Raw genomic sequence first — 21,766 nt, 5'->3', positions numbered from 1 at the left:
AGGCCTCCCTGTCCATCACCAACTCCAGGAGTTTACTCAAATTCACGTCCATTGAGTCGGTGATGCCATGCAACCATCTCATCTTCTGTCGTCCCCTTCTCCTCCCACCTTCAATCTTTCCAAGCATCAGAGTCTTTTCTAATGAGTCAGTTCTTTGCATCAGGTGGGCAAAGTATTGGAGTTTCAGCTTCAGCCTCAGTCCTTCCAATGAATATTCAGGACTGATTTCCTTTAGGATGGATGGTTGGATCTCCTTGCAGTCCAGGGGACTCTCAAGAGTCTTCAAAACATCACAGTTCAAAAACATCAATTCTTCAGCACTCAGCTTTCTTTATAGTTCAGCTCTCACATCCATACATGACTACTGGAAAAACTGTAGCTTTGAGTGGATGGACCTTTGTTGGCAAAGTAATGTCTCTGCTTTTTAATATGGTGTCTAGGTTGGTCATATCTTTTCTTCCAAGGAGCAGACGTCTTTTAATTTCATGGCTGCAGTCACCATCTGCAGTGATTTTGAAGCCCCCCAAAATGAAGTCTGTCACTGTTTCCCCATCTATTTGCCATGAAGTGATGGAACCAGATGCCATGTTCTTAGGTTTTTGAATGTTGAGTTTTAAAGAAGCTCTTCGTTCCTGTTCATTTTTTCCCATTAGAGTGGTATCATCTGCATATCTGAGGTTACTGTTATTTCTCCTGGCAGTCTTGGTTCCGGCTTGGGATTCATACAGCCCAGCATTTTGCATTATATACCCATCGTGGAAGTTAAATAAGCAGGATGACAATATACAGCCTTGTTGTACTCCTTTCCCATTTTGAACCAGTCAACTGTTCCATGTCCCGTTTTAACTGTTGCTCCTTGACCTGATTACAGGTTTCTTAGGAGACAGGTAAGGTGTTCTGGTATTGCCATCTCTTAGAACTTTCCTTGGTTTGTTGTGTGATCTACACAGTCAAAGACTTTAGTGTAGTCAGTGTAGCAGAATTAGATATTTTCTGAAATTCTCTTTCTTTCTCCATGATCCAAGGAATGTTGCAATTTGATCTCTTCTTCCTCTGCCTTTTCTAAATGCAGCTTTTACCTCTGGACCTTCTCAGTTCATGTATTACTGAAACCTTGCTTGAAGTATTTTGAACATAACTTTGCTAGCATGTGAAATGAGGGCAACTGTAGGGTAGTTTGAACAGTCTTTGGCATTACCCTTTTTTGAAATTGAAATGAAAACTGACCTTTTCCAATCTTGACTTGTTAAGTGCAGCACTTTCACAGCATCATCTTTTAGGGTTTTAAATAACTCAGCTGGAATTCCATCACTTCCACTAGCTTTGTTTGTAGTAATGCTTCCTACGACCCACTTGACTTCACTCTCCAGGATGTCTGGCTCTAGGTGAGTGACCACACCGCCATGGTTATCCAGGTCATTGAGACCTTTTTTCCATAATTCTTCTGTGTATTCTTGCCATCTGTCCTTAATGTCTTCTGCTTCTTTTAGGTCCTTACCATTTTTGTCCTTTATGATGCCCATCTCTGCATGAAATGTTCCCTTGATTTCTCCAGTTTTCTTCAAGAGATATCTAGTCTTCCCCATTCTGTTGTTTTTCTCTGTTTATTTGCATTGTTCATTTAAGAAAGCCTTATCTCTCCTTTCTGTTCTCTGGAACTCTGCCTTTAGTTGGGTATATCTTTTCCCTTTCTTCCTTGCCTTTCACTTTTCTTCTTTTCTCAGCTATTTGTAAAGCTTTCTCAAATAATCACTTTGCCTTCCTTCATTTCTTTTTCTTTGGGATGGTTTTGATCACTGCTTCCTGTACAGTGTTATGAACCTCCATCCATAGTTCTTCAGGTACTCTGTCTACCAGATCTAATCCTGTCACCTCCACTGTGAAGTCATATGGAATTTGATTTAGGTCATACCTGAATGGCCTAGTGGTCTTCCCTATTTTCTTCAATTTGAGCCTGAATTTTGCGATAAGGAGTTCATGACCTGAGCCCCAGTCAGCTCTCGATCGTGTTTTTGCTGATCATATAGAGCTTTTCCATCTTCAACTAAAAATAATATAGTTGATTTGGGTATTGACTGTCTGGTGTTGTTGAACATCTTTTCATGTATTTGTTGGGTATTTGTATGTCTTTTGAGAAATATCATTTAGGTGTTCCACCTATGTTTTGACTGAGTTTTCTTTTTTTTTATGTTGAGCTGCATGAGCTGTTTTTATATTTTGGAGATTATTTTCTTTTTAACTGCTTCACTTGTGAGTACTTTTTCCCATTCTGAGGGTTAACTTTTCATCTTGTTTATGGTTTCTTCCACTGTCTGTCCTTTGTGTTCTCCCATGATCCCCTAAAGTTGCCTTTTTGTCCCAGCCGACTTCCCCCACCATGAGGTGATTTTTCTTGGTGCAGGAACCTCTCTTTACCTTCAGCTTCCCACCAGGGGTGCTGGTCTCTTTTTTGATTCCTTCTTTCTGTCTGTCTGTCTTTTTCCTACCCAGTTGTGAGGGGATTTTTCTTGTCCTTTTAGGTATCCAAAGTCTTCCACTAATGTTCAGCAGGTGCTCTGTGAGAAATTTCCATTTGTAGACATATCCTTGATGTACTTGTGAGGAGAGATGAATTCTGTGATCTGTTTCACCATCTTGACTCCCTGCCCCTCCACTGTAGCACTTTTAGAAGCAAGAATTAAAATATAGCTGTAGTGATCTATAATAATTTCCAGGTAAACCCCACCAGCTAGTGCTTCCTGTGTTGATGGAAATATTCTGTATCTACACTGACCAGTATAATAGCCATTATACATTTGACTTTTGAATACTTGTAATGTGGCTGTTATGACTGAGAACTGAATTTTTAATTTTGTTTTAATTATTTAAATGTAAAAGTTACTTTTTACCAAGTTGCTGCTATATAACTCTAAATGAATATTTAGCGAAATTTTTCTCTGAAAACTGAATAGTAATTGTTTCAGATCTTGCAGATCATGTGGTCCTTGTTGCACTACTTAGCACTGTGGTTGTAGCAAAAAAGCAACTTTAGACAATACGTAAATAAATGAGCATGACTGTGTTCCTGTAAAACCTTATTTGCTAAAATAGAGTGAGCAGGATCTGGCTTATTGTACCCTAGTTTCACAACCTCTGCTCTACATCAAAGATGTGTCTAAGGATCTATTTATTTTTCTTTTCCTACTCTGTATTCCCTGGCTCCTTTCCATTGTTTTTCCTCGTGTGTGTGTGTATATGTATTTTTTGGATGGGAGAAAGTAGTCTTTTCCTATAATATTTTAGAGACATCATTACCCTTTTTGGGTTATTCTTCTGTATTTCTTCAACTTTGGTTTCAAATTTTATGTTTTTTGTATATATGGGGAAGATTGGTGGTGCACCGGCCTTGTTTTAAATTTCTTTAAATTCTCATCTTTGTTCTTTTAATTCTGCTCTTTTATATGCCCATTGTCTGTTAAATACAGTATCTTACCTAATATCTCTGAAGGTGTTAAATACAATTATTTTCTTTTCCTCCATGAATTACGTCTGATTTCTCCAGAATTACTTGTTCTGTGTTTCATCATGGGCCTTCTTTTTCATTCTTGTGATTTTCTTAAATGTTGGTGATCTTTAGTTGTTCATTTGTGTTGATATATGACTAGTTGAATAATATAGATAACTGGAATGGACTTTTTTCTTATTTTGTTTTTTTAGCAAATCTTCACCCTAACTGGAAAGAATCCTGATGGAAATTCCTTGTGGGTAGGTAGGACTTAGTATTATTTTTGTTGTTGTTAAAGCATGTTGATTTATAGTAATATATTACTTTCAGTGTATAGTACAGTGATTCAGTATTTTTATAGATTATTCTCTATTTAAATTTATTATAAAATATTGGCTATATTTCCTTACTGTTCAATATATCCTTGTAGCTTTTCTACTTTATCCACAGTAGTTTATACCTCTTAATCCCCTACCCCTGTTTTCCCTTATCCCAGCCCCTCTGCAATAGTAACCACTAGTTTATTCTCTATATCTGTGAGTCTGTTTCCATTTTTTTGTATTCATTTACTTTACTTTTAGACTTCACGTTAATTGATAACATATAGTATTTATCTTTCTCTGTCTGACTTATTTCATTAAGTAAATTATACACTCCTGGACCGTTTATGTTATTGCAAATGGCAAAATTGCATTTTTGTATCTTCCTTATCCATTCATCTGTTGATTGAGACTTACATTGCTTTCTCATCTTGACTATTGTAAATAATGCTGCTGTGAGCAATGGAAAATGGAAACAGTGACAGACTTTATGTTCTTGGGCTCCAAAATCACTGCAGATGGTGACTGCAGCCATGAAATTAAAAGACGCTTGCTCCTTGGAAGAAAAGCTATGACCAACCAAGACAGCATGTTAAAAAGCAGAGACATTACTTTGCCAACCAAGGTCCGTCTAGTCAAGGCTATGGTTTTTCCAGTAGTCATGTGTGGATGTGAGAGTTGGACTGTAAAGAAAGCTGAGTGCCTAAGAATGATGCTTTTGAACTGTGGTGTTGGAGAAGACTCTTGAGAGTCCCTTGGACAGCAAGGAGATCCAGCCAGTCTATCCTAAAGGAAATCAGTCCTGAATATTCATTGAAAGGACTGATGCTGAAGCTCCAATACTTTGGCCACCTAATGCGAAGAATCGACTCATTGGAAAAGACCCTGATGCTGGGAAAGATTGAAGGCAGGAGGAGAAGAGGACGACAGAGGATGAGATGGTTGGATGGCATTACCGACTCAATGGACATTAGTTTGAGCAAGCTTCAGGAGTTGATGATGGGCAAGGACTCCTGGCATGCTGCAGTCCATGGGGTCGCAAAGAGATGGACACGACTGAGCGACTGAACTGACTAATGAGCTATGGGATGCATATATCTTTTCAAATTGTTTTTGGTTTCTTTGAATATATGTTCAGGAGTGGAATTACTGGATCTTATTGTTCTATTTTAAGTTTTTGAGGAATCTCCATACTGTTTTCCATAGTGACTGTGGCAGTTTATATTCTCGCCAGCAGCATATGAGAGTTGCCTTTTCTCAAACTCCTTACCAACATTTGTTACTTGTGGTCTTTTTGGTGATAGCCTTTCTGACAGTTGTGAGGTGATATCTCATTGTGGTTTTGATGGACATTTTTCTTATAATTACTAATACTGAGCATCTTTTCTTGTGCCTGTTGGTCATCTCTATGTCTTCTTTCAAAAAATATCTATTCAGATCTTCTGTGAATTTAAAAAATTGGGTGGTTTGGGGTTTTTTTGTTTTTATTTTGACATCCGCTGGATCATGGAGAAAGCAAGAGAGTTCCAGAAAAACATCTATTTCTGCTTCATTGACTATGCCAAAGCCTTTGACTGTGTAGATCACAATAAACTGTGGAACATTCTGAAAGAGATGGGAATCCCAAGCCACCTGACCTGCCTCTTGAGAAACCTATATGTAGGTCAGGAAGCAACAGTTAGAACTGGACATGGAACAACAGACTGGTTCCAAATAGGAAAAGGATGTGTCAAGGTTGTATATTGTCACTCTGCTTATTTAACTTCTATGCAGAGTACATCATGAGGAACACTGGGCTGGAAGAAGCACAAGCTGGAATCAAGATTGCTGGGAGAAATATCAATAACCTCAGATACACAGATGACACCACCCTTATGGCAGAAAGTGAAGAGGAACTCAGAAGCCTCTTGATGAAAGTGAAAGAGGAGAGTGAAAAGGTTGGCTTGAAGCTCAACATTCAGAAAACAAAGATCATGGCATCTGGTCCCATCACTTCATGGGAAATAGATGGGGAAACAGTGTCAGACTTTATTTTTGGGGGCTCCAAAATCACTGCAGATGCTGATTGCAGCCATGAAATTAAAAGACTCTTACTCCTTGGAAGGAAAGTTATGACCAACCTAGATAGTATATTAAAAAGCAGAGACATTACTTTGCCAACAAAGGTCCGTCTAGTCAAGGCTATGGTTTTTCCCGTGGTCATGTATCGATGTGAGAGTTAGACTGTGAAGAAAGCTGATCGCCGAAAAATTGATGCTTTTGAACTGTGGTGCTGGAGAAGACTCTTGAGAGTCCCTTGGACTGCAAGGAGATCCAACCAGTCCATTCTAAAGGAGATCGATCCTGGGTGTTCATTGGAAGGACTGATGCTAAAGCTGAAACTGCAATACTTTGGCCACCTCATGCGTCGAGTTGACTCACTGGAAAAGATTCTGATACTGGGAAGAATTGGGGGTGGGAGGAGACGGGGATGACGGAGAATGGGATGGCTGGATGGCATCACCGACTCGATGGACATGAGTTTGAGTGAACTCCGGGAGTTGGTGATGGACAGGGAGGCCTGGCATGCTGTGATTCATGGCATCGCAAAGAGTCGGACACGACTGAGCGACTGAACTGAACTGAAGCTGTTTGTAGTTTGGATATTAACCCCTTATCAGTCATATCATTTGCAAATATTTTCTCCAATTTAGTAGATTTTCTTTTTGTTTTATCAATGATTTCCTTTGCTCTATAAAAGCTATTACGTTTGATTAGATCCAATTTGTCTGTTTTTGCTATTGTTCCATTTGCTTTAGGAGACAGATCTAAAAAATATTGCTGTGATTTATCTCAAACAGTGTATTGCTGTTTTCTTCTAGGAGTTTTGTGGTTTCTGGTGTTAGATTTAGGTCTTTAATTTATTTTGATTTTATTTCTGTATATCGTATGAGAAAATGTCCTAATTTCATTCTTTTATATGTAGCTGTTCCTGTTTTCCCAGCATCACTCTATAAGAGGCTGTTTTTTTCTTCATTGTTTGTTCTTACCTCCTTTGTTATAGATTAGTTCATCATAGATATGCAGGTTTATCTCTGGACTCTCTGTTATGTTCCATTGAGATATGGTTCTGTTTTTGTGCCAGTACCATACTGTTCCGACTCCCGTAGCTGTGTAGTGTAGTCTGATGTCAGTGAGTGTGATGCCTTCATCTATTCCTTTTTTGTTGAGGTTGCTGTGGCTGTTTAGGGTCTTTTGTGGTTGCATATAAATTACAGAGTTTTCTGTCCCAGTTTTGTGAAAAATATCATGAGTGTTTTGATAGGGATTGCACTAAATCTGTAGGTTGCTTTGGGTATAGGTAGGACTGACTTATTGATGTGTTTTGATCAAGGTGGATAAGCAGAGAACAAAGAGATAGGACAGGCCTTTTTCTAATAGGCTGATAAGGAGGCTCCTATCCTAGATTTTCAACCACCATACTTTTCATTCACCTAACTTCCTCTCTGTCAGGTTAAACCATTTTTATCCTCCTCAAATACTGATTCAGCCCTTGCTACAGGAAGAAAAGTTCCGTCTTTCCTAAACATCCTGTGTATGTAGTTGGCCAGGCGTCAGCATGCTTTTTAGGAAACCAAATAGTAAGTGTTTTAGGTTTTGCAGGCCACGTGTCCTCTTTCATCTCTTTTTAACACTACCATTAAAATGCAATTTTATATTAAAAAATGAGTACAGCTGTGTCTTAATAATGCTTTGGTTACAAAAATTAAAATTTGAATATCATGTAGTTTTCAGTTCAGTCGCTCAATCGTGTCCAACTCTTTGCGACCCCATGAATCACAGCACGCCAGGTCTCCCTGTCCATCACCAACTCCTGGAGTTCACCCAAACTCATGTCCATCGAGTTGGTGATGCCATCCAGCCATCTCATTCTCTGTCATCCCCTTCTCCTCCCACCCCCAATCCTTCCCAGCATCAGTCTTTTCCAGTGAGTCAACTCGTCGCATGAGGTAGCCAAAGTATTGCAGTTTCAGCTTTAGCATCAGTCCTTCCAATGAACACCCAGGATTGATCTCCTTTAGAATGGACTGGTTGGATCTCCTTGCAGTCCAAGGGACTCTCAAGAGTCTTCTCCAGCACCACAGTTCAAAAGCATCAATTTTTCGGCGATCAGCTTTCTTCACAGTCCAACTCTCACATCCATACATGACCACTGGAAAAACCATAGCCTTGACTAGACACCTTTGTTGGCAAAGTAATGTCTCTGCTTTTTAATATACTATCTACGTTGGTCATAACTTTCCTTCCAAGGAAGCCCCAAAATATACATAATACAAAATTTATTATTATAATCATTTTTTAAAGTGTGCAGTTCAGTGGCATTAGCTATATTTTGATGTGTAGACATTGTTACTATCTTTTTTGAGAACTTTTTCATTATCCCAAATGAAAACACTTTACTCATTGAGCAGTATCTTCCCACTCCATCACTGCCTTCTCTGATAGCTTTATATTATTTCCTGTCTCTGTGAGTTTGCCTGTTTATATACCTCACATAAGGAATCATGTAATATTTGTTCTTAACATTTGCATAATGTTTTTTACTTAGCAGTGTTTCTATCTTATATCATGTATCAGAACTTCACTCCTTTTTATGGCCGTATAATATTTCATTGTGTGTATATAGCACATTTTGTTTATCCATGCAGCTGTTGGCAGGCACTTGTCCTGTTTCCATCTTTTTGCCTATTATGGATAATGTAATGAATGTTGGAGTTTGAGTATCTGTTTGAGTTTGTTTAGGTATATACCTAGGAGTAGAATTGCTGAATTATATGTTTAACTTTGTGAAGAACTGCCAGTGTGTTTTCCCCAGTGACTTAACCATTTTGCATTCCTTCTGGCAATACACAGACATTCCAATTTCTCTTATGTCCTAACAACTTTGGCTCTTTATTGGGTGATAGCCATTCTAATGAGTCTGAAGTTGTATCTCCTTTGTGGTTTTGATTTGCATTTTCCTAATAGTTTGTGATGTTAACCTTTTTTGCAATCTAGACACGCTAAACATTTTCTAAATCATCGGGTAATGATTTGTTTTTGGTTAACTTCCTCAGTTTATCTCCTTTTCTTCTTTGTCCTTCCTCAGTTTATTACCCTCTCTTTCACATTTTACCGTAAGCAGCAAGGAGAAAGCCGTACATGCCTTCAGTATTTTGCTTGGAAATCTCAACCAAACATCCAGGTTCATCACTGATAAGTTCTCCTTTTCACACAATATCAGAATACATTTCAGTCTTGCTACATTGTAACAAAGACTCCCTTTCCTGTCCTGTTCAGTAATGTCTCATTCCATTTTTGAGACTTCACTAGAAGCCCCTTCAGTGTTCCTATTTCTGGATCATTCTGTTCCTGACACGTGTATTCTCTAAGATGATAGAGAATCTATCCTATTTACTTCTTTATGCACCTTCACCAGAATCTCCTTAATATCTTTGTTTCTACCAGCCATCAAGTCATTTTCTCCAAAGAAAACAGGATTATTTATTACATTTCAAGTAAATGTTATTTGTATTACATAAACTACTTTATTATATATCTATTTCAAGGTAAATATTCATATGTTATCTTTTTCTAATGGCAAAATTTGGTTTTTAGTGTGAACAACGAAATTTTGTATGTAAACACACATAAGGCAAACTAATGTTTCAGGTAAAAGTGGTGATACATTAGGATTCCCTGGTGGTTCACTGGTTAAGACTCCACACTGTCAATGCAGGGGCACAGGTTTAGTCTCTGGTCTGGAAACTAAGATCCTGCATGCTGCATGGTGTGGCCTTAAAAAAAATAAAAAGAAAGTGGTGATACATTATTTCCTCAGTCAGAAGAACTGACGTGGAGTTATTATCTTTGAATATGAGGCAGTTTTGACATCTAGAATATCAAACATTATATGTTTTGCCTTTGACATATTGTGACTGGTCATAGAATTTTTTTACAGTATCGTGTGTATTCCTCGTATTCAGTAAATATCTGGCTCATTAATCTTAACATACCAGCATTACAAGCTACTTCTCTGTTGCCTTTTTATTCTTAAAATTAACCCTAGATATTCATTCATGCTGACATGAAGAAATGAATATCATATCCTCTCTATAACCTGCAAATTGTTTAGAAGGGCTTGATATATCAACACTGTATATAGTTGGTTTAACAACTCCTATAAGTCCTTGACCACAGTTTTCTCTGGGTTGATTGACATATTATGTCATCCACTGACCTTCTTCATCTATTTAAATTCTCTGGTAAATAAAATAATATTTTGCTTTTTAAAATCACTTGACCCAAAGTGTCATTGAATATCTGACTTCCAAATCCCATTGATCCACTAAGGAAGATGGCACTTTAGTAACTGAGAGACATTTAGTCATATTATGTACTAATTCTTTTTTTTTAAATATGTTTATTTTTATTTATTTATCTGGTTGCGCCAAGTCTTAGTTGCAACACGTGGGATCTTTGCAGCACATGGGATCTTTAGTTGCAGCATGCAAATGCTTAATTTTGGCATGTGGCATCTGGTTCCCTGACCAGGGATCAAACCTGGGCCCCTGTATCGGAAGTAGAGTCTCAGCCACTGGACCACCAGGGAAGTCACCAAAGGGAGCATTTAATTAATTTTTTCACACATTCTGCTTCCTACCCATCTAATCCTTGAGAAACTTAAGAAATCTAATCACCGACTGTGGTCTCAAGTCACATGTGAGAAAATAATGGTGTGGGCTAAATACTATACTATAAAATGGTTACCAGAAGCTTGGCCTCTCTGTACAGCAGTGCCAAATCAAATCTCCGAGACAGAGTTTTGGGTGAAGTAGAAAAGGATAGTATTATTGCTTTGCCAAGCAAAGGGGCCACACTGGGCTTCTGCCTTGAAAAGCTTTGTGTCCCAACCCAGGATGATTTGATGAGGGGTTTTATAACAATGATTCAAAAGTGGGTCTGGCAAAATTAGGCTGTGAGTAGGGCTTGCACCCCCTTAATCTCAGGTAGTCTCAGGTCTCCTAGTCTTGATGAACTTCTCATGCCTTTACTCTTGCCTCAGATGGTTTCTCGGCTGCTCCTCCCTTAAATAGCAACTGTTGGAATCTTCTATCTAGAAATACTGGAAGTCTTGGAGGCTGGAGTCTTGCCTGACATGGGAGGAACTCAAATGACATACTGAGCACAGAGATCTCCAGTCACGCTGGCTCCACTCCATAGTAAATTCTCTCTAGAGGGTTGAGGCAGAAGCAGGTTTATATCCCCAGAGCTTACCATCCCTCGTCAGCAGCTTCATCTTGCACTTCTCAGCCTCCAGACTTGTGAGACATAAGTTTCTATTATGTACTAATTCAACTAAATATGGCTGAAAGAAACCTTTGCCTAATATAATTTTGATTTCCTGTTTTAGGAATCCTGGTACTATGGATCACCTATATTTGCTTTGAGACATGCTTTAGATGTTTTTCTCTGGAAGCCGTGTAAATACTGTAAAAATTCAGTGTATTGTAAAGACCTATGGTAAGTGGGGGCTTTTTTTCCCCTTCATTTTCGTCTGTCCGTTTCATGTTGGCATTAAGTCTTATGGATGTTGTAATACTGCTCCCTGCTGGACATAGTGTAACTTTTTAAAGTTGGCACTTAATAGATGGGCAAATAACTGATTAGCTGGACCCAGTCTGGTGGGAAATCCTTGAGTGCATTTACACACACAAAAAAACACAGTAGTATATAACCAAAGCAATTCTGTTTTCATTTTGGGTGATACTGTGGCCATTGTAATGATATCTGGAGCCTAATGAAAGTGCTTACAGTCTTGTTTCTAGATTTTATTATGTGTGCTTCCTAGATAGTGGCATCTGAAAGCTGTAACAAACATATGTTAAAGGATGCTTGTAGTTGATGGAACTTTTAGGATTTCCTAGATTATATTTGTATGCATGTTTTTGCAATTTGTTTATTATTAGTATTATCTCTTTTGTAATCATATAATCATTTAAATGCTGTGTATATTTGTTTTTCCAAAGGTAGTATTTAAAACAGCTTCAGTATAATTTAAATTAGACACTGTTGGATCTATTTTGAGTGAGTTGCCCTTAATCCATCTGTAATGCTGGAGACCCTGGTTTGATTTCTGGGTTGGGAAGATCTGCTGGAGAAGGGATAGGCTACCCACTCCAGTATTCTTGGGCTTCTTTGGTGGCTCAGCTGGTAAAGAATCTCCCTGCAGTGTGGGAGACTTGGGTTTGATCCCTGGGTTGGGAAGACCACCTGTAGAAGGGAGTGGCTCCCCATTCCAGTATTCTGGCCTGGAGAATTCCATGGACTATAGTCTATGGGGTTGCAAAGAGTCAGACAGGAGTATGCAACTTTCACTTTCACCCTTAATTAAATTTTATGCAGTAAACTTCAAGTGTATCTTGTTTTGTATATCCATCCTGTAATCTAACTATTACGTTTTCTAATATACACAGTGACCCATTCTCACACAGAGTGACATTGGATTGGACCTGAAGTGTCATATCTGTGTCCGTCCTATAATGAACCCTCACAGTGAATGCAAACATATATATTCTTAAAATTGTTTTTAAACTTGTGAGAGTTGAAAATATTTGTCTTCCTACTTTTGAGCTAAATTATTATATACTTTTTGGAGTGTAGTTTGCATAAAGTGTAATGTAGATTTTATGCAATGTAGATTGGATAAGCGTAGATTTGTCCAGTGGATAAACTGGATGTAACGTAGATTTTTTTTTTTTTAAGTAAGCATATATTTTCTTGAAAAGAAGAAAATGTGATAGATACAACATAGAACTAAACAAAGATTTAGGAGGGTAACCATTCTTACACTCTTTAATGGTCTGGTTTCTTTTTTTTTTGTGGCCATTTGGAAAGCCTGTGAAATCTATTCTTAATTAGGATTCTGGAGAATTAGGGATAGTAACTTATTTATTCTTAAAATATTGCAATAAAAATCTGAAATGTAGACCAAGAAAATACAAGATTGTTAGTAAAAAAGAGGCGCCCTTTCTTCCCTTTAGACTATGTTATTTCAGAAAGTATATCATTTTAAACCTTTTTATGATAAAATATAACACTATATAGAAACATAAATGTATAGTAAAATAAATATAAAGCAGATATTCAGTAACCATAGATCACTACTGACATCCCAGAAGCCCTTAGTATAATATTCCTTTTCTTTAAGGTAAACAGTTTCCTAATAAGTAGATAATTCTCTATATAATTTTATCACTTTTATGTGTATTCCTCAACAGTATGTTCACTTTTTGCTTCATTTTGATCTTTTTGGGATCATATGTATTCTTTTTTTGGATAAACATTTTTGTATTTTTGTTGGAAATGTTTTTGTTATTTTCAAGGTGAAGCATATGAAGAAGCAGATTGTAAGGTAAAGTCAGAGAGGGCTGGCTTCACTGTGCTGAAGAGCTTAGGGAAAGGAGGAGTTGTAGGGAATTTAGAAGTAGCAGCAGTCAGAATGGGATCAGGATGTCTAGGGACAAGCTTCTCGTATTTCAGGAGAAGTGAAAGGCCAATAAGTTGGCCAAGAAAGGACAGCATTCTTGAGGAATGTATTTGAATGAGGCATGCAAAGTCTTACGCTAATAGAGCCTATCATAATGCTGCCAACAATAGTAAGGAAAATCAGGTGAGTTATCTAGTCTGCACTGCCTCCAGGTCTCCAAACCTGATGTTGTCGCAATCCTCACAGGGTATCTCTTGGAACGGGTCTGGGGCAGAAGCTCAGAGCCCCTTCTCAGTAGGGATGGAGGTGACCCTGCTGCTTTCACTGTCACTGCTTAGCCCCTTCCACTGCATGGCAAAGGGTGGAGGAAATTCCCAGCAACATGTGGCCCAGGCCTTGCAGCAGCATCATGGAGGTTCAACTGGATGAGCTCCCTGAGTACTTTCTTTGGACCAAGTACTTGAAAGTCACAACTCACAGGAGTAGATCCTGTAGAACGTGGCGCAGATGTTCAGGCCAAAGAGGTCTCAAGAGTTTGCTTGTATATGTACCAGGTAATGAGGGCAATGTCCTTGCTGTGCTTGGGCTTCTCCCCCGGCCTAGGCCATATGACAGCACCTGCTTCTCCTGGAACTCTAAATTTGCTTGAACTCCAGGATCATTAAGCGTGTACCCTCTTCCAACAATTGGAAGAAGTCCTCACAGTCCACAGAGGTCCCACCCTCCTTTGTCACCAGTGTTAACCACAGGGTCTCCAGTGCTGTGTCTGGTAGTGCTGGCAGGGGTGGTAACTGTGATCACAGACACAGAAAGATGTGGTGGAGCTGGCGAGCACCCCCAGACCCAAAAGCCAGTCTCAGAGTTCAGATTGGATCTTGAGTTACACTTGGAGACTGTGATCTCCTTTGCGCTTCTCTTTGGGTTGGTGCTAGACTTCTATAGTGTAACACTGCTGCTACTGTGGGGTGCCTTTGTGGGGTAGTATGGGACCCGGGTGGACCTCTGGTGAGTGCCATTGTCTGGGATCATATGCATTCTTTCTTCCATTACCTAGCATTGTGTTTTAAAGATCATGTACATAGTAGCATGTAGTTTTATTTTGTTCATTTTTGTTATCATGAGTTATTCCTTTGGAATGAATATGGCAGAATTTATCAATTCTGTTGTTGGTGGATGTTTGGGTTCTTTCTGGTGTTTGACTGTTACAATTAACATTGCCATGAACATTCTTTTACATATCATATGTTGATTTTTATGTGCATGCGGAAGAGCTCATACATTTTCAGGTTAAAGATAGATGATTATAGTGGTATTTTAAGTAAATTTAAATGAGTACATAAGGAAGTTGTTTTATCTTGAGAGTAACACATATTAAACATTGAAAAAGATTCTGAATCAATCATTATTTCTTTACTGTAGGCCATAAGTATATGGTAGAATGCCATGTAACTTGTGACAGTTTAAAAATAGTATACATTCAGATACAGATATAGGACCAAATGTAGTAACTCTTTGTTTACTTTAGTAACACGATTCCATTTACTATCATATCATGTTTTATATAATTTCACTTTTCTGATGAAGAAACTGTGGAGAACTCGAGAGGTTGAGTGAATTATACAAGGTTATTTAGTAGGTTGCAGCTAGAAACCAGACCAGCCTGTCTACTTGGCAGTCACAACTTAAAGAAAACAAAGTGAAAAGCTAAATCAGGATATTTTCTTGAGTGTGTCCAGTCATTGAAGTGGAAAATTTGCATGACTAGCTTTTAGAAATTATCAGATATTCTTTTGACTCTTAACCAAGAACTGGCCTTGCACAGGGAATTTTATGTATAAAGGCTCCTGACGTGTCATTGTACCTTATGACAGTTCATCTTCTGAAAGGCAGCTCTAGTATATTATCACTTTGACTGAGAATTTTACTTACATAATTCCTCTTTCACTGGGCTCTTGTTAACAAGGGGTATACTATTACTCATCTGTTAATTTGTGAATAATTGAATCTTACCCTTTATGTGCCAAAATTTATTTCATAGGAATATCTTTTCTTAAATGTTTTTGAAATGTGAAATGTACCCTTTGTTTCCTTAAACAAGACAAATTGAGTATAATGTAATTTGTTTTGGTTTTGTTTTGATGGCTCAGAGTTGTTGTGAACAACAATCGTTTCATAGACTTTATGTGATTTTTGCACAGATCATTATGCTGTGTAGGCCTGTTCTCCTAAATTGTCCTAGAGTGATAAACTTTTATGTCCTGGGTGCTACTTATGATGTCATTTTTTTGTTTGTTTGTTTTGTTTTACCTTTGTTAGATAATTCTTGTTTTTTTTCCTCTCAGTGCATTATACTGACTCTAATATAAAAATCAGCATTTACATATACATTGCTTAGGTGAGATCTTAAGTATAGTTCTGCCCCATGTGCTGATTAAGGGCATAGAATGTGTGCTTTTTAAAATTTACTTTGGGATCAGCAACTAGTCTTGCCACTTTGTTCCAGGGGACTGAGATTATCTTACTACTGATTTATGGATGATTGAAATGCAACATAGATTTCCATGTATCATTACTGTTATATTCTTATTTGTGGAATAAGAATTATCATGTACATATTTTCATACAAAGCAGTAATATTGAAACTGGATTTACTTTTGTGTGTGTGTGTGTGCTCACTTGTGTCTGATTCTCTGCAACACTGTAGACTATAGCCCCTGAGGCTCCTCTATCCATGGAATTTGTCAGGCAAGAATACCGGAGCAGATTGCCATTTCCTACTCCAGGGGATCTTCCCCATCCAGGAATTGAACCCTCCTCTCTTAAGAATTCCTTAAATAGGAAGTCCAGTGAACTCAAGTGGCTGTTTTTAATTATGAAATATTTGATAGGATAGGGTTTGAAATGAAAACAGTGTATTATGTAACACTGCCTGTTGAAAATGGCAGTCATAAAAATTAAACCACCTTTGAAATGATAGTTTTGTAAATGAAAATATAGAAGTAACAAAGATTTGGTTTCCTGAAAACTTTGAAGTGCTTCAGGAAAACATTCTTTTAAAAGGGAAATGTATGTTTGACTGCTTCCGCAGTTATAAATTATTGAATGTGAATTTAAAGGAAAAATTTGGAGTGGGGGGGTTTATTTGTTTTTAAATGAAAGGAAATGTCAGGAAGAAAGCATGTTAGGTGTTAATATTATGATTTCCTACATCAATGAGATTTTTTTTCAATTTGAAAATTAAGTCAGCAAATTTTGCATGTGCATTTGGGGGAAAAGAAGCAAAGAGCTTCATACAGTTTTTTCCAATGAGAACATCTTTGAGGACTAGCTTTTTCTGGGATACATCTGAGATGTATATGTGGTGGAAGCACTCTTTGTGACCCCATGGACGGGTCATGTAGCTTGCCGGGCTCCTTTGTCCATGGTATTTCCCAGGCAAGAATACTGGAGTGGGTTGCCATTTCCTCCTTCAGAGGATCTTCCCGATCCAGGGATTGAACCCATGTCTCTTGCATTGGCAGGCAGATTCTTTACCACTGTACCACCTGGGAAGCAATGTTCAGAGTGTGTAGTAAACTATTTTTTGTATAAAGGAAGTGAGGAATGAACTCAATATTCATAATTGCTTATATTTGCATAAAGAAATTCTGGACATGTATACGAATTCTAAATCTTACATGTTGATGTGTAAGGAAAACAAACTAGTTGGGACTTTTCCTAAATATCTTTTAGATTGTTTCTGAATATGTGAATATGTTATTAGTTAAAAATAATTTTGTTAAACAAGAGAGAAAGGGATAAACCTGTTGTATTTTCCATAAAATTAGCCAGTTTTATTCCTTTTCACCCAGAGTCTGGGATATAGTTGGTTGTTGTTTTGTTGCTAAGTTGTGTCTGACTCTTTTGGAACCCCGTGGACTGTAGCCCACCAGGCTCTACTATCTATGGGATTTTCCAGGCAAGAATTGTAGAGTGCATTGCCATTTCCTTCTTCAGGGATCTCCCTTACCATCTCCTGCATGCCTCTCTTGCATTGCAGGTGGATTCTTTACCCTTGCGCCCCAGGGAAGCCTGGGATATAGTTAGCACTGAATAAATATTTATTATGCAAATGAAATATAGGCTATATAATCTTTAGGTGATCTCTTTTAGCTGACTTCTTAAAGTATCTTTTCAATAAGGGTAAAACAGTGCTGTAAGTCATGTGTTAATTCCAGTATAAAAGTGAGGGAAAGTATTTAAGTGGGAAATAATAAGCCTGGTGTGCCGCAGTTCACAGGGTTGCAGAGTCAGATAATAACGAATAAACAACAACAGTAATAGCTTAATTTATTGTCAATTATCATGATTAACTTGTAGGATATTGATATTAAAGAATTTTAATTTCACTGAAAAGTAAAATGAATGTTTTCAAAAGATTCCTATTAAATTAGGTAATAAGGCTTCATAATAAAAGCTTATGAAATTTGAGCGCACAGGGGAAAATGGCCTACGTATTCTTTATACTTGCCTTATCTTCTGTCATACTTTGGTTTCTCACATGAGGGCAATTTTCAGTCCTGAGACAATTTTAGAAGCACTGTTACAATAGCAGCAGCACCTGTAGCTACTCCTGACACAGAGGCCAGTTATCTCTGAAAATGTGGTATTTTAGTTTGGGAATTGAGGGAAGATGATAGGGTAAATGGCTGTTGCTTCTCCATTTATGAGTTCAGGAACTTACCTTATGGTTTGCAGATTTGATCTTTCAGATAAGTAGTATATGAATCTTTCGTTTCATCTTTAGATTATATACACATCATTGTTTGGTCGCTAAGTTATGTCTGACTCTTGTGACCCCATGGACTATACAGCCTGTCAGGCTCCTCTGTCCATGGGATTTTCCAGACAAGGATACTGGAGTGAGTTGCCATTTCCTTCTCCAGTGGATCTTCCCAACTTAGAACCCTTGTCACCTACATTAGCAGCAATAAAGAATCTCACTGAGCCATCGGGGAAGCCCCTCTGTATCCATTCCTTGTTCCTAAATTTCTTATGATAATGATTTTGACTCCCTTTGTGTATCCCTATGTGCAAATTGGTCTTTTTAAAGAAAGGAGTATATATGGAAAAGTGCATATATTGTAAGTGGATGGCTCAGTGAATTTTTCAGAAGCCAAATACAGTGATGTAACCAGCACGGAGAAACCAAAAGGAACTTTGTCAGCACTCTAGAAGACACCTTCCTGCTCTCTTCTGTCCTCTAACCCCTCCATGCACAAGGATAACCGCTCCCTTGACTTTTCACATCATAGACTATAACGGCTTTGCTTTTGTGTTTTATGTATAGAATTATACAGTATAGTTTTTTATGTTTAGTTTCCTTTGCTAAAGATTGTATCTTGACTTTCATCTACATTGTTGCATGCAGTTGTAGTCTGTTCAGTTTCATTACTGCATTCCTTTGTGACTGTATCACAACTATTTTTTTATCTATTCTGTTAATGGACATTTGGGTGATTTCCATATAATGTTAAATATATACTTTCTAATACATATCTCCTGATTGATGTATTTGCATGTTTCTTTTGAGCAGACGTCATAACTATGTTTGTTTCCAACTTTAATCAAAATCGCCAGTTTTCTGAAATGGTCGTGCTAGTTTACGTTCACGTCAGAGTTTAAGTTGCTCTCTGTCTTTGCTCACACCTCATTTTCCCCATCTTTTTCATCCTTCAATTCTGATGGGTATAAAGTACTAAAAGTTATGTCGTTTAATTTCTAGTTTCCTGATGATTAATGAAACTGAACACTTGTTCATATGTATATTGTCTGTTCGATTATTCTCTTGTGAAGTACCTGTTCACTTCTTTGCCCACTTTTTTCTTGAGCTGCCTGATTTTTTCTTTGATTTTGGGGAGTTCTTTATATATTCAGAATATGAGTCCTTCTTTGTACAGGTATTGCAAATATTTCCCCAACCCTGAGATTTGCCTTTTCAATCTATTAATAGTGCTTTTGATGAACAAGTTTATGACTTTAATAGTTTGTCATTTATGTTTAGTGCTTTTTGCATCTTAAGAAGTGATTGTCTACTCCAAGAATGTTCTGTGTTTTTCTCAAAAAAAAAAAAAAGGTGTTGTAATTTTTATCACTTGCATCTGTAATTTCAGACTAAATTTTCATGTTAGGCAGTTTTGCTTCTCTTTTTAAACTCAGTCTGTGTCTCTAGATGGAAAAACAAAGTGCACGTTTATAAATGAATCATGTACCTCCTACAGAATAGAATACTCCCTTAAGAAAGTAGTGTGTAATCTATATGTTTACCTTGCGTACATGGTTAGTTGCATCAGACTCTTTGCGACCCTATGGACTGTAGCTGGCCAGATCCTCTGTCCTTGGAATTTTCCATGCAAGAATACTGGACTGTGCTGCCATATCTTCCTCAGGGGATCTTCCTGACCCAGGAATTGATCCCATATCTCCTGCATTTGAACTGATTGTTTACCACTGAGCCACCTAGGAAGCCCCTCACCTGTACTTATAATGTACTTCATTGTTTTTAAGTAAAGTTCACTGGAAAATTCAGCGAGGAATTTCTGAGGTTGGAAAATGTTATGATTTTTAATATTTTTAGCAATTCTATCTTTCATAAAAATGTTTATCCATGAAATTTTGTGACGTGTTTACGGACATAATTCTATTTACCTCATTTGGGTATAGTTTGTTAAAGTTTAGGATATTTAATTGAGAAAAGATAGGTATTAACTTTTGTCACCAAAGGAATATAAATACGGTTATATTTGAAAATTATTTTTATAGGCCTCTTGTTCATTTTGATCTTAAGTAGGTTTCTTTGTGAGCATTCATTTGTATAAAAGTTATGAACATTCGCAAGGCCTTCAGTGATATTTTTATTATTCAAAAATGTTTTAGATATTTGTTCTATGTGCTATTATTTACATTGCAGCAAAGTTTTCTATATACCCTGGTATTTTAGTTTTTATCTGGTCAGTAATGTTTATTATTAGCTTAATGATTATTGTATTATTTAGTTTTACATTTTTATTTCATGAGATATAATTGCCTGCTTGAAATTTTGTCTCTGATCACAGTGCTGAAATTATTAATAAAGAAAGGTGATTATACTTGACTCTTAGCTAAGCACTTAGATATTTTTCACTTGTCATCTACATTTTTTAGTTTAAAGCAACACATTAAATATAATTTTATCCTGGCTTTTATTTTAATTCATGCATTTAAAAACTGAAATTCAGATAAAAGATATTTTCAAAATAAATTCAGCATATTATTTATGAGTGGAGCAACACATTAGCATTGGGTTCACAATAGATCATATCGCTTTTATTCCATCTTACAAGCTTAGCAGCACAAACAGAATAATCAACATATTATTTGGCTGTCATCTGCTGAACAGAAACCAGAGATCACAAGGAGGTTTTCCCTAGCTGTGGTGATGGCCTTTTTGTTCCAAGCCCCCATCTGGGAGGGCCATGGTGTGTTATCATATGGAACGCGGGGTTTTCTGTAATCTGCTTAGCTGCACTGCAGTTTGAATCTTCATTCCATGTTTGTGTAATTTATAATTTTAATGAGACCATGGCTCTTGTGGGCTTTGAAATATATTAAAAGCTCTTTTGTGCATATGCTTTTGTTCTTGCTTAATAGGCTCAGTGTATTTAAAACTGATGAATTTTTATTCATGAATTTGGATGTCTGGGGATTAACGTAGACTGAATATCGTTGCACTCATGTATTGATGACTAGAAAGTTTGTTATTGTTGTTATTTTGGGGTTTTTTTTGTGTCTGTGTCTTTGTGATACTTGTATCCATAAAAGAACTTAAATAATTAAAGGATAGGAAAAGTGGCATGGCTAAGTCATAAGGAATTTCTTTAGATTTTACCCATCTTATTAATTGATACTCACATTTCCTCTTTAGTCTTAGTGCTTTTAGATATATATTATGAAGGAATAATTATGGAAAAGCAACTTTTAAATTAATACCTTACATACTGTGTTTATATTGAAATAATATTCCAATGTGTGACAGAGTTAGACTTTGTATTTTAATTGTATCATATCAGTTGTCTGTGGTCATACTAAATCAGCCATTAACTTTCTTGAATTAAATTAGGTATATGTTTTATATTTCAGCTATTTACAGTTTACCCTGTTTCTGTAAAACCCTTTTTGTTAATGGATTTTTTTTTATTTACCTACATTGGTGAAATGATGAGAAGACTAATGTAAAAGCAGCTTTATAGTGGTTTATAAAATTGATCTTTTAAATTTTGCTGAAACTCTGAATACACTAAATGCTTCATATCTCTATTATAGTTATTACTCTTAAGTATAGTTTTAAATTTTGAGTATAAATAAATATAGCACCTTAGGCAGAAATCATGGCCCATTCTAGATCCAGACTCTTGAAGTTTCTGTCTATTGGACTCA

At 37.0% G+C, this 21,766-nt stretch overlaps 1 protein-coding gene across 24 annotated transcripts in view; it reads left to right on the top strand.

The window, feature by feature from the left end:
- Window positions 1-21,766, top strand: part of IMMP1L (inner mitochondrial membrane peptidase subunit 1) — a 76,318-nt gene that overhangs the window by 7,062 nt on the left and 47,490 nt on the right. For 11 of the 24 annotated variants that reach the window (XM_055423766.2, XM_088843217.1, XM_088843216.1 and 8 more), the window contains exons 2-3: window positions 3,697-3,744; window positions 11,237-11,346. The exons of 2 other annotated variants lie outside the window; for them this stretch is intronic. Coding sequence is in view for 3 of the 22 variants with exons in the window: in XM_088843217.1 (XP_088699343.1) it covers window positions 11,344-11,346 (3 nt within the window). In the remaining 19 variants the exon portion in view is untranslated. The remainder of the gene's footprint in view (window positions 1-3,696; window positions 3,745-11,236; window positions 11,347-21,766) is intronic. 11 more of the 24 variants (XM_088843218.1, XM_055423768.2, XM_088843211.1 and 8 more) reach the window with 2 other exon arrangements.

The sequence above is a fragment of the Moschus berezovskii genome, chromosome 14, assembly GCF_049115385.1.
Source record: "Moschus berezovskii isolate FMDL1 chromosome 14, NW_MosBer_1.0, whole genome shotgun sequence".
NCBI classification, from domain to species: Eukaryota; Metazoa; Chordata; class Mammalia; order Artiodactyla; family Moschidae; genus Moschus; species Moschus berezovskii.
The sequence above is the reverse complement of the archived record's forward strand: the minus strand, read 5'-3'. Positions and strand labels throughout refer to the sequence as shown.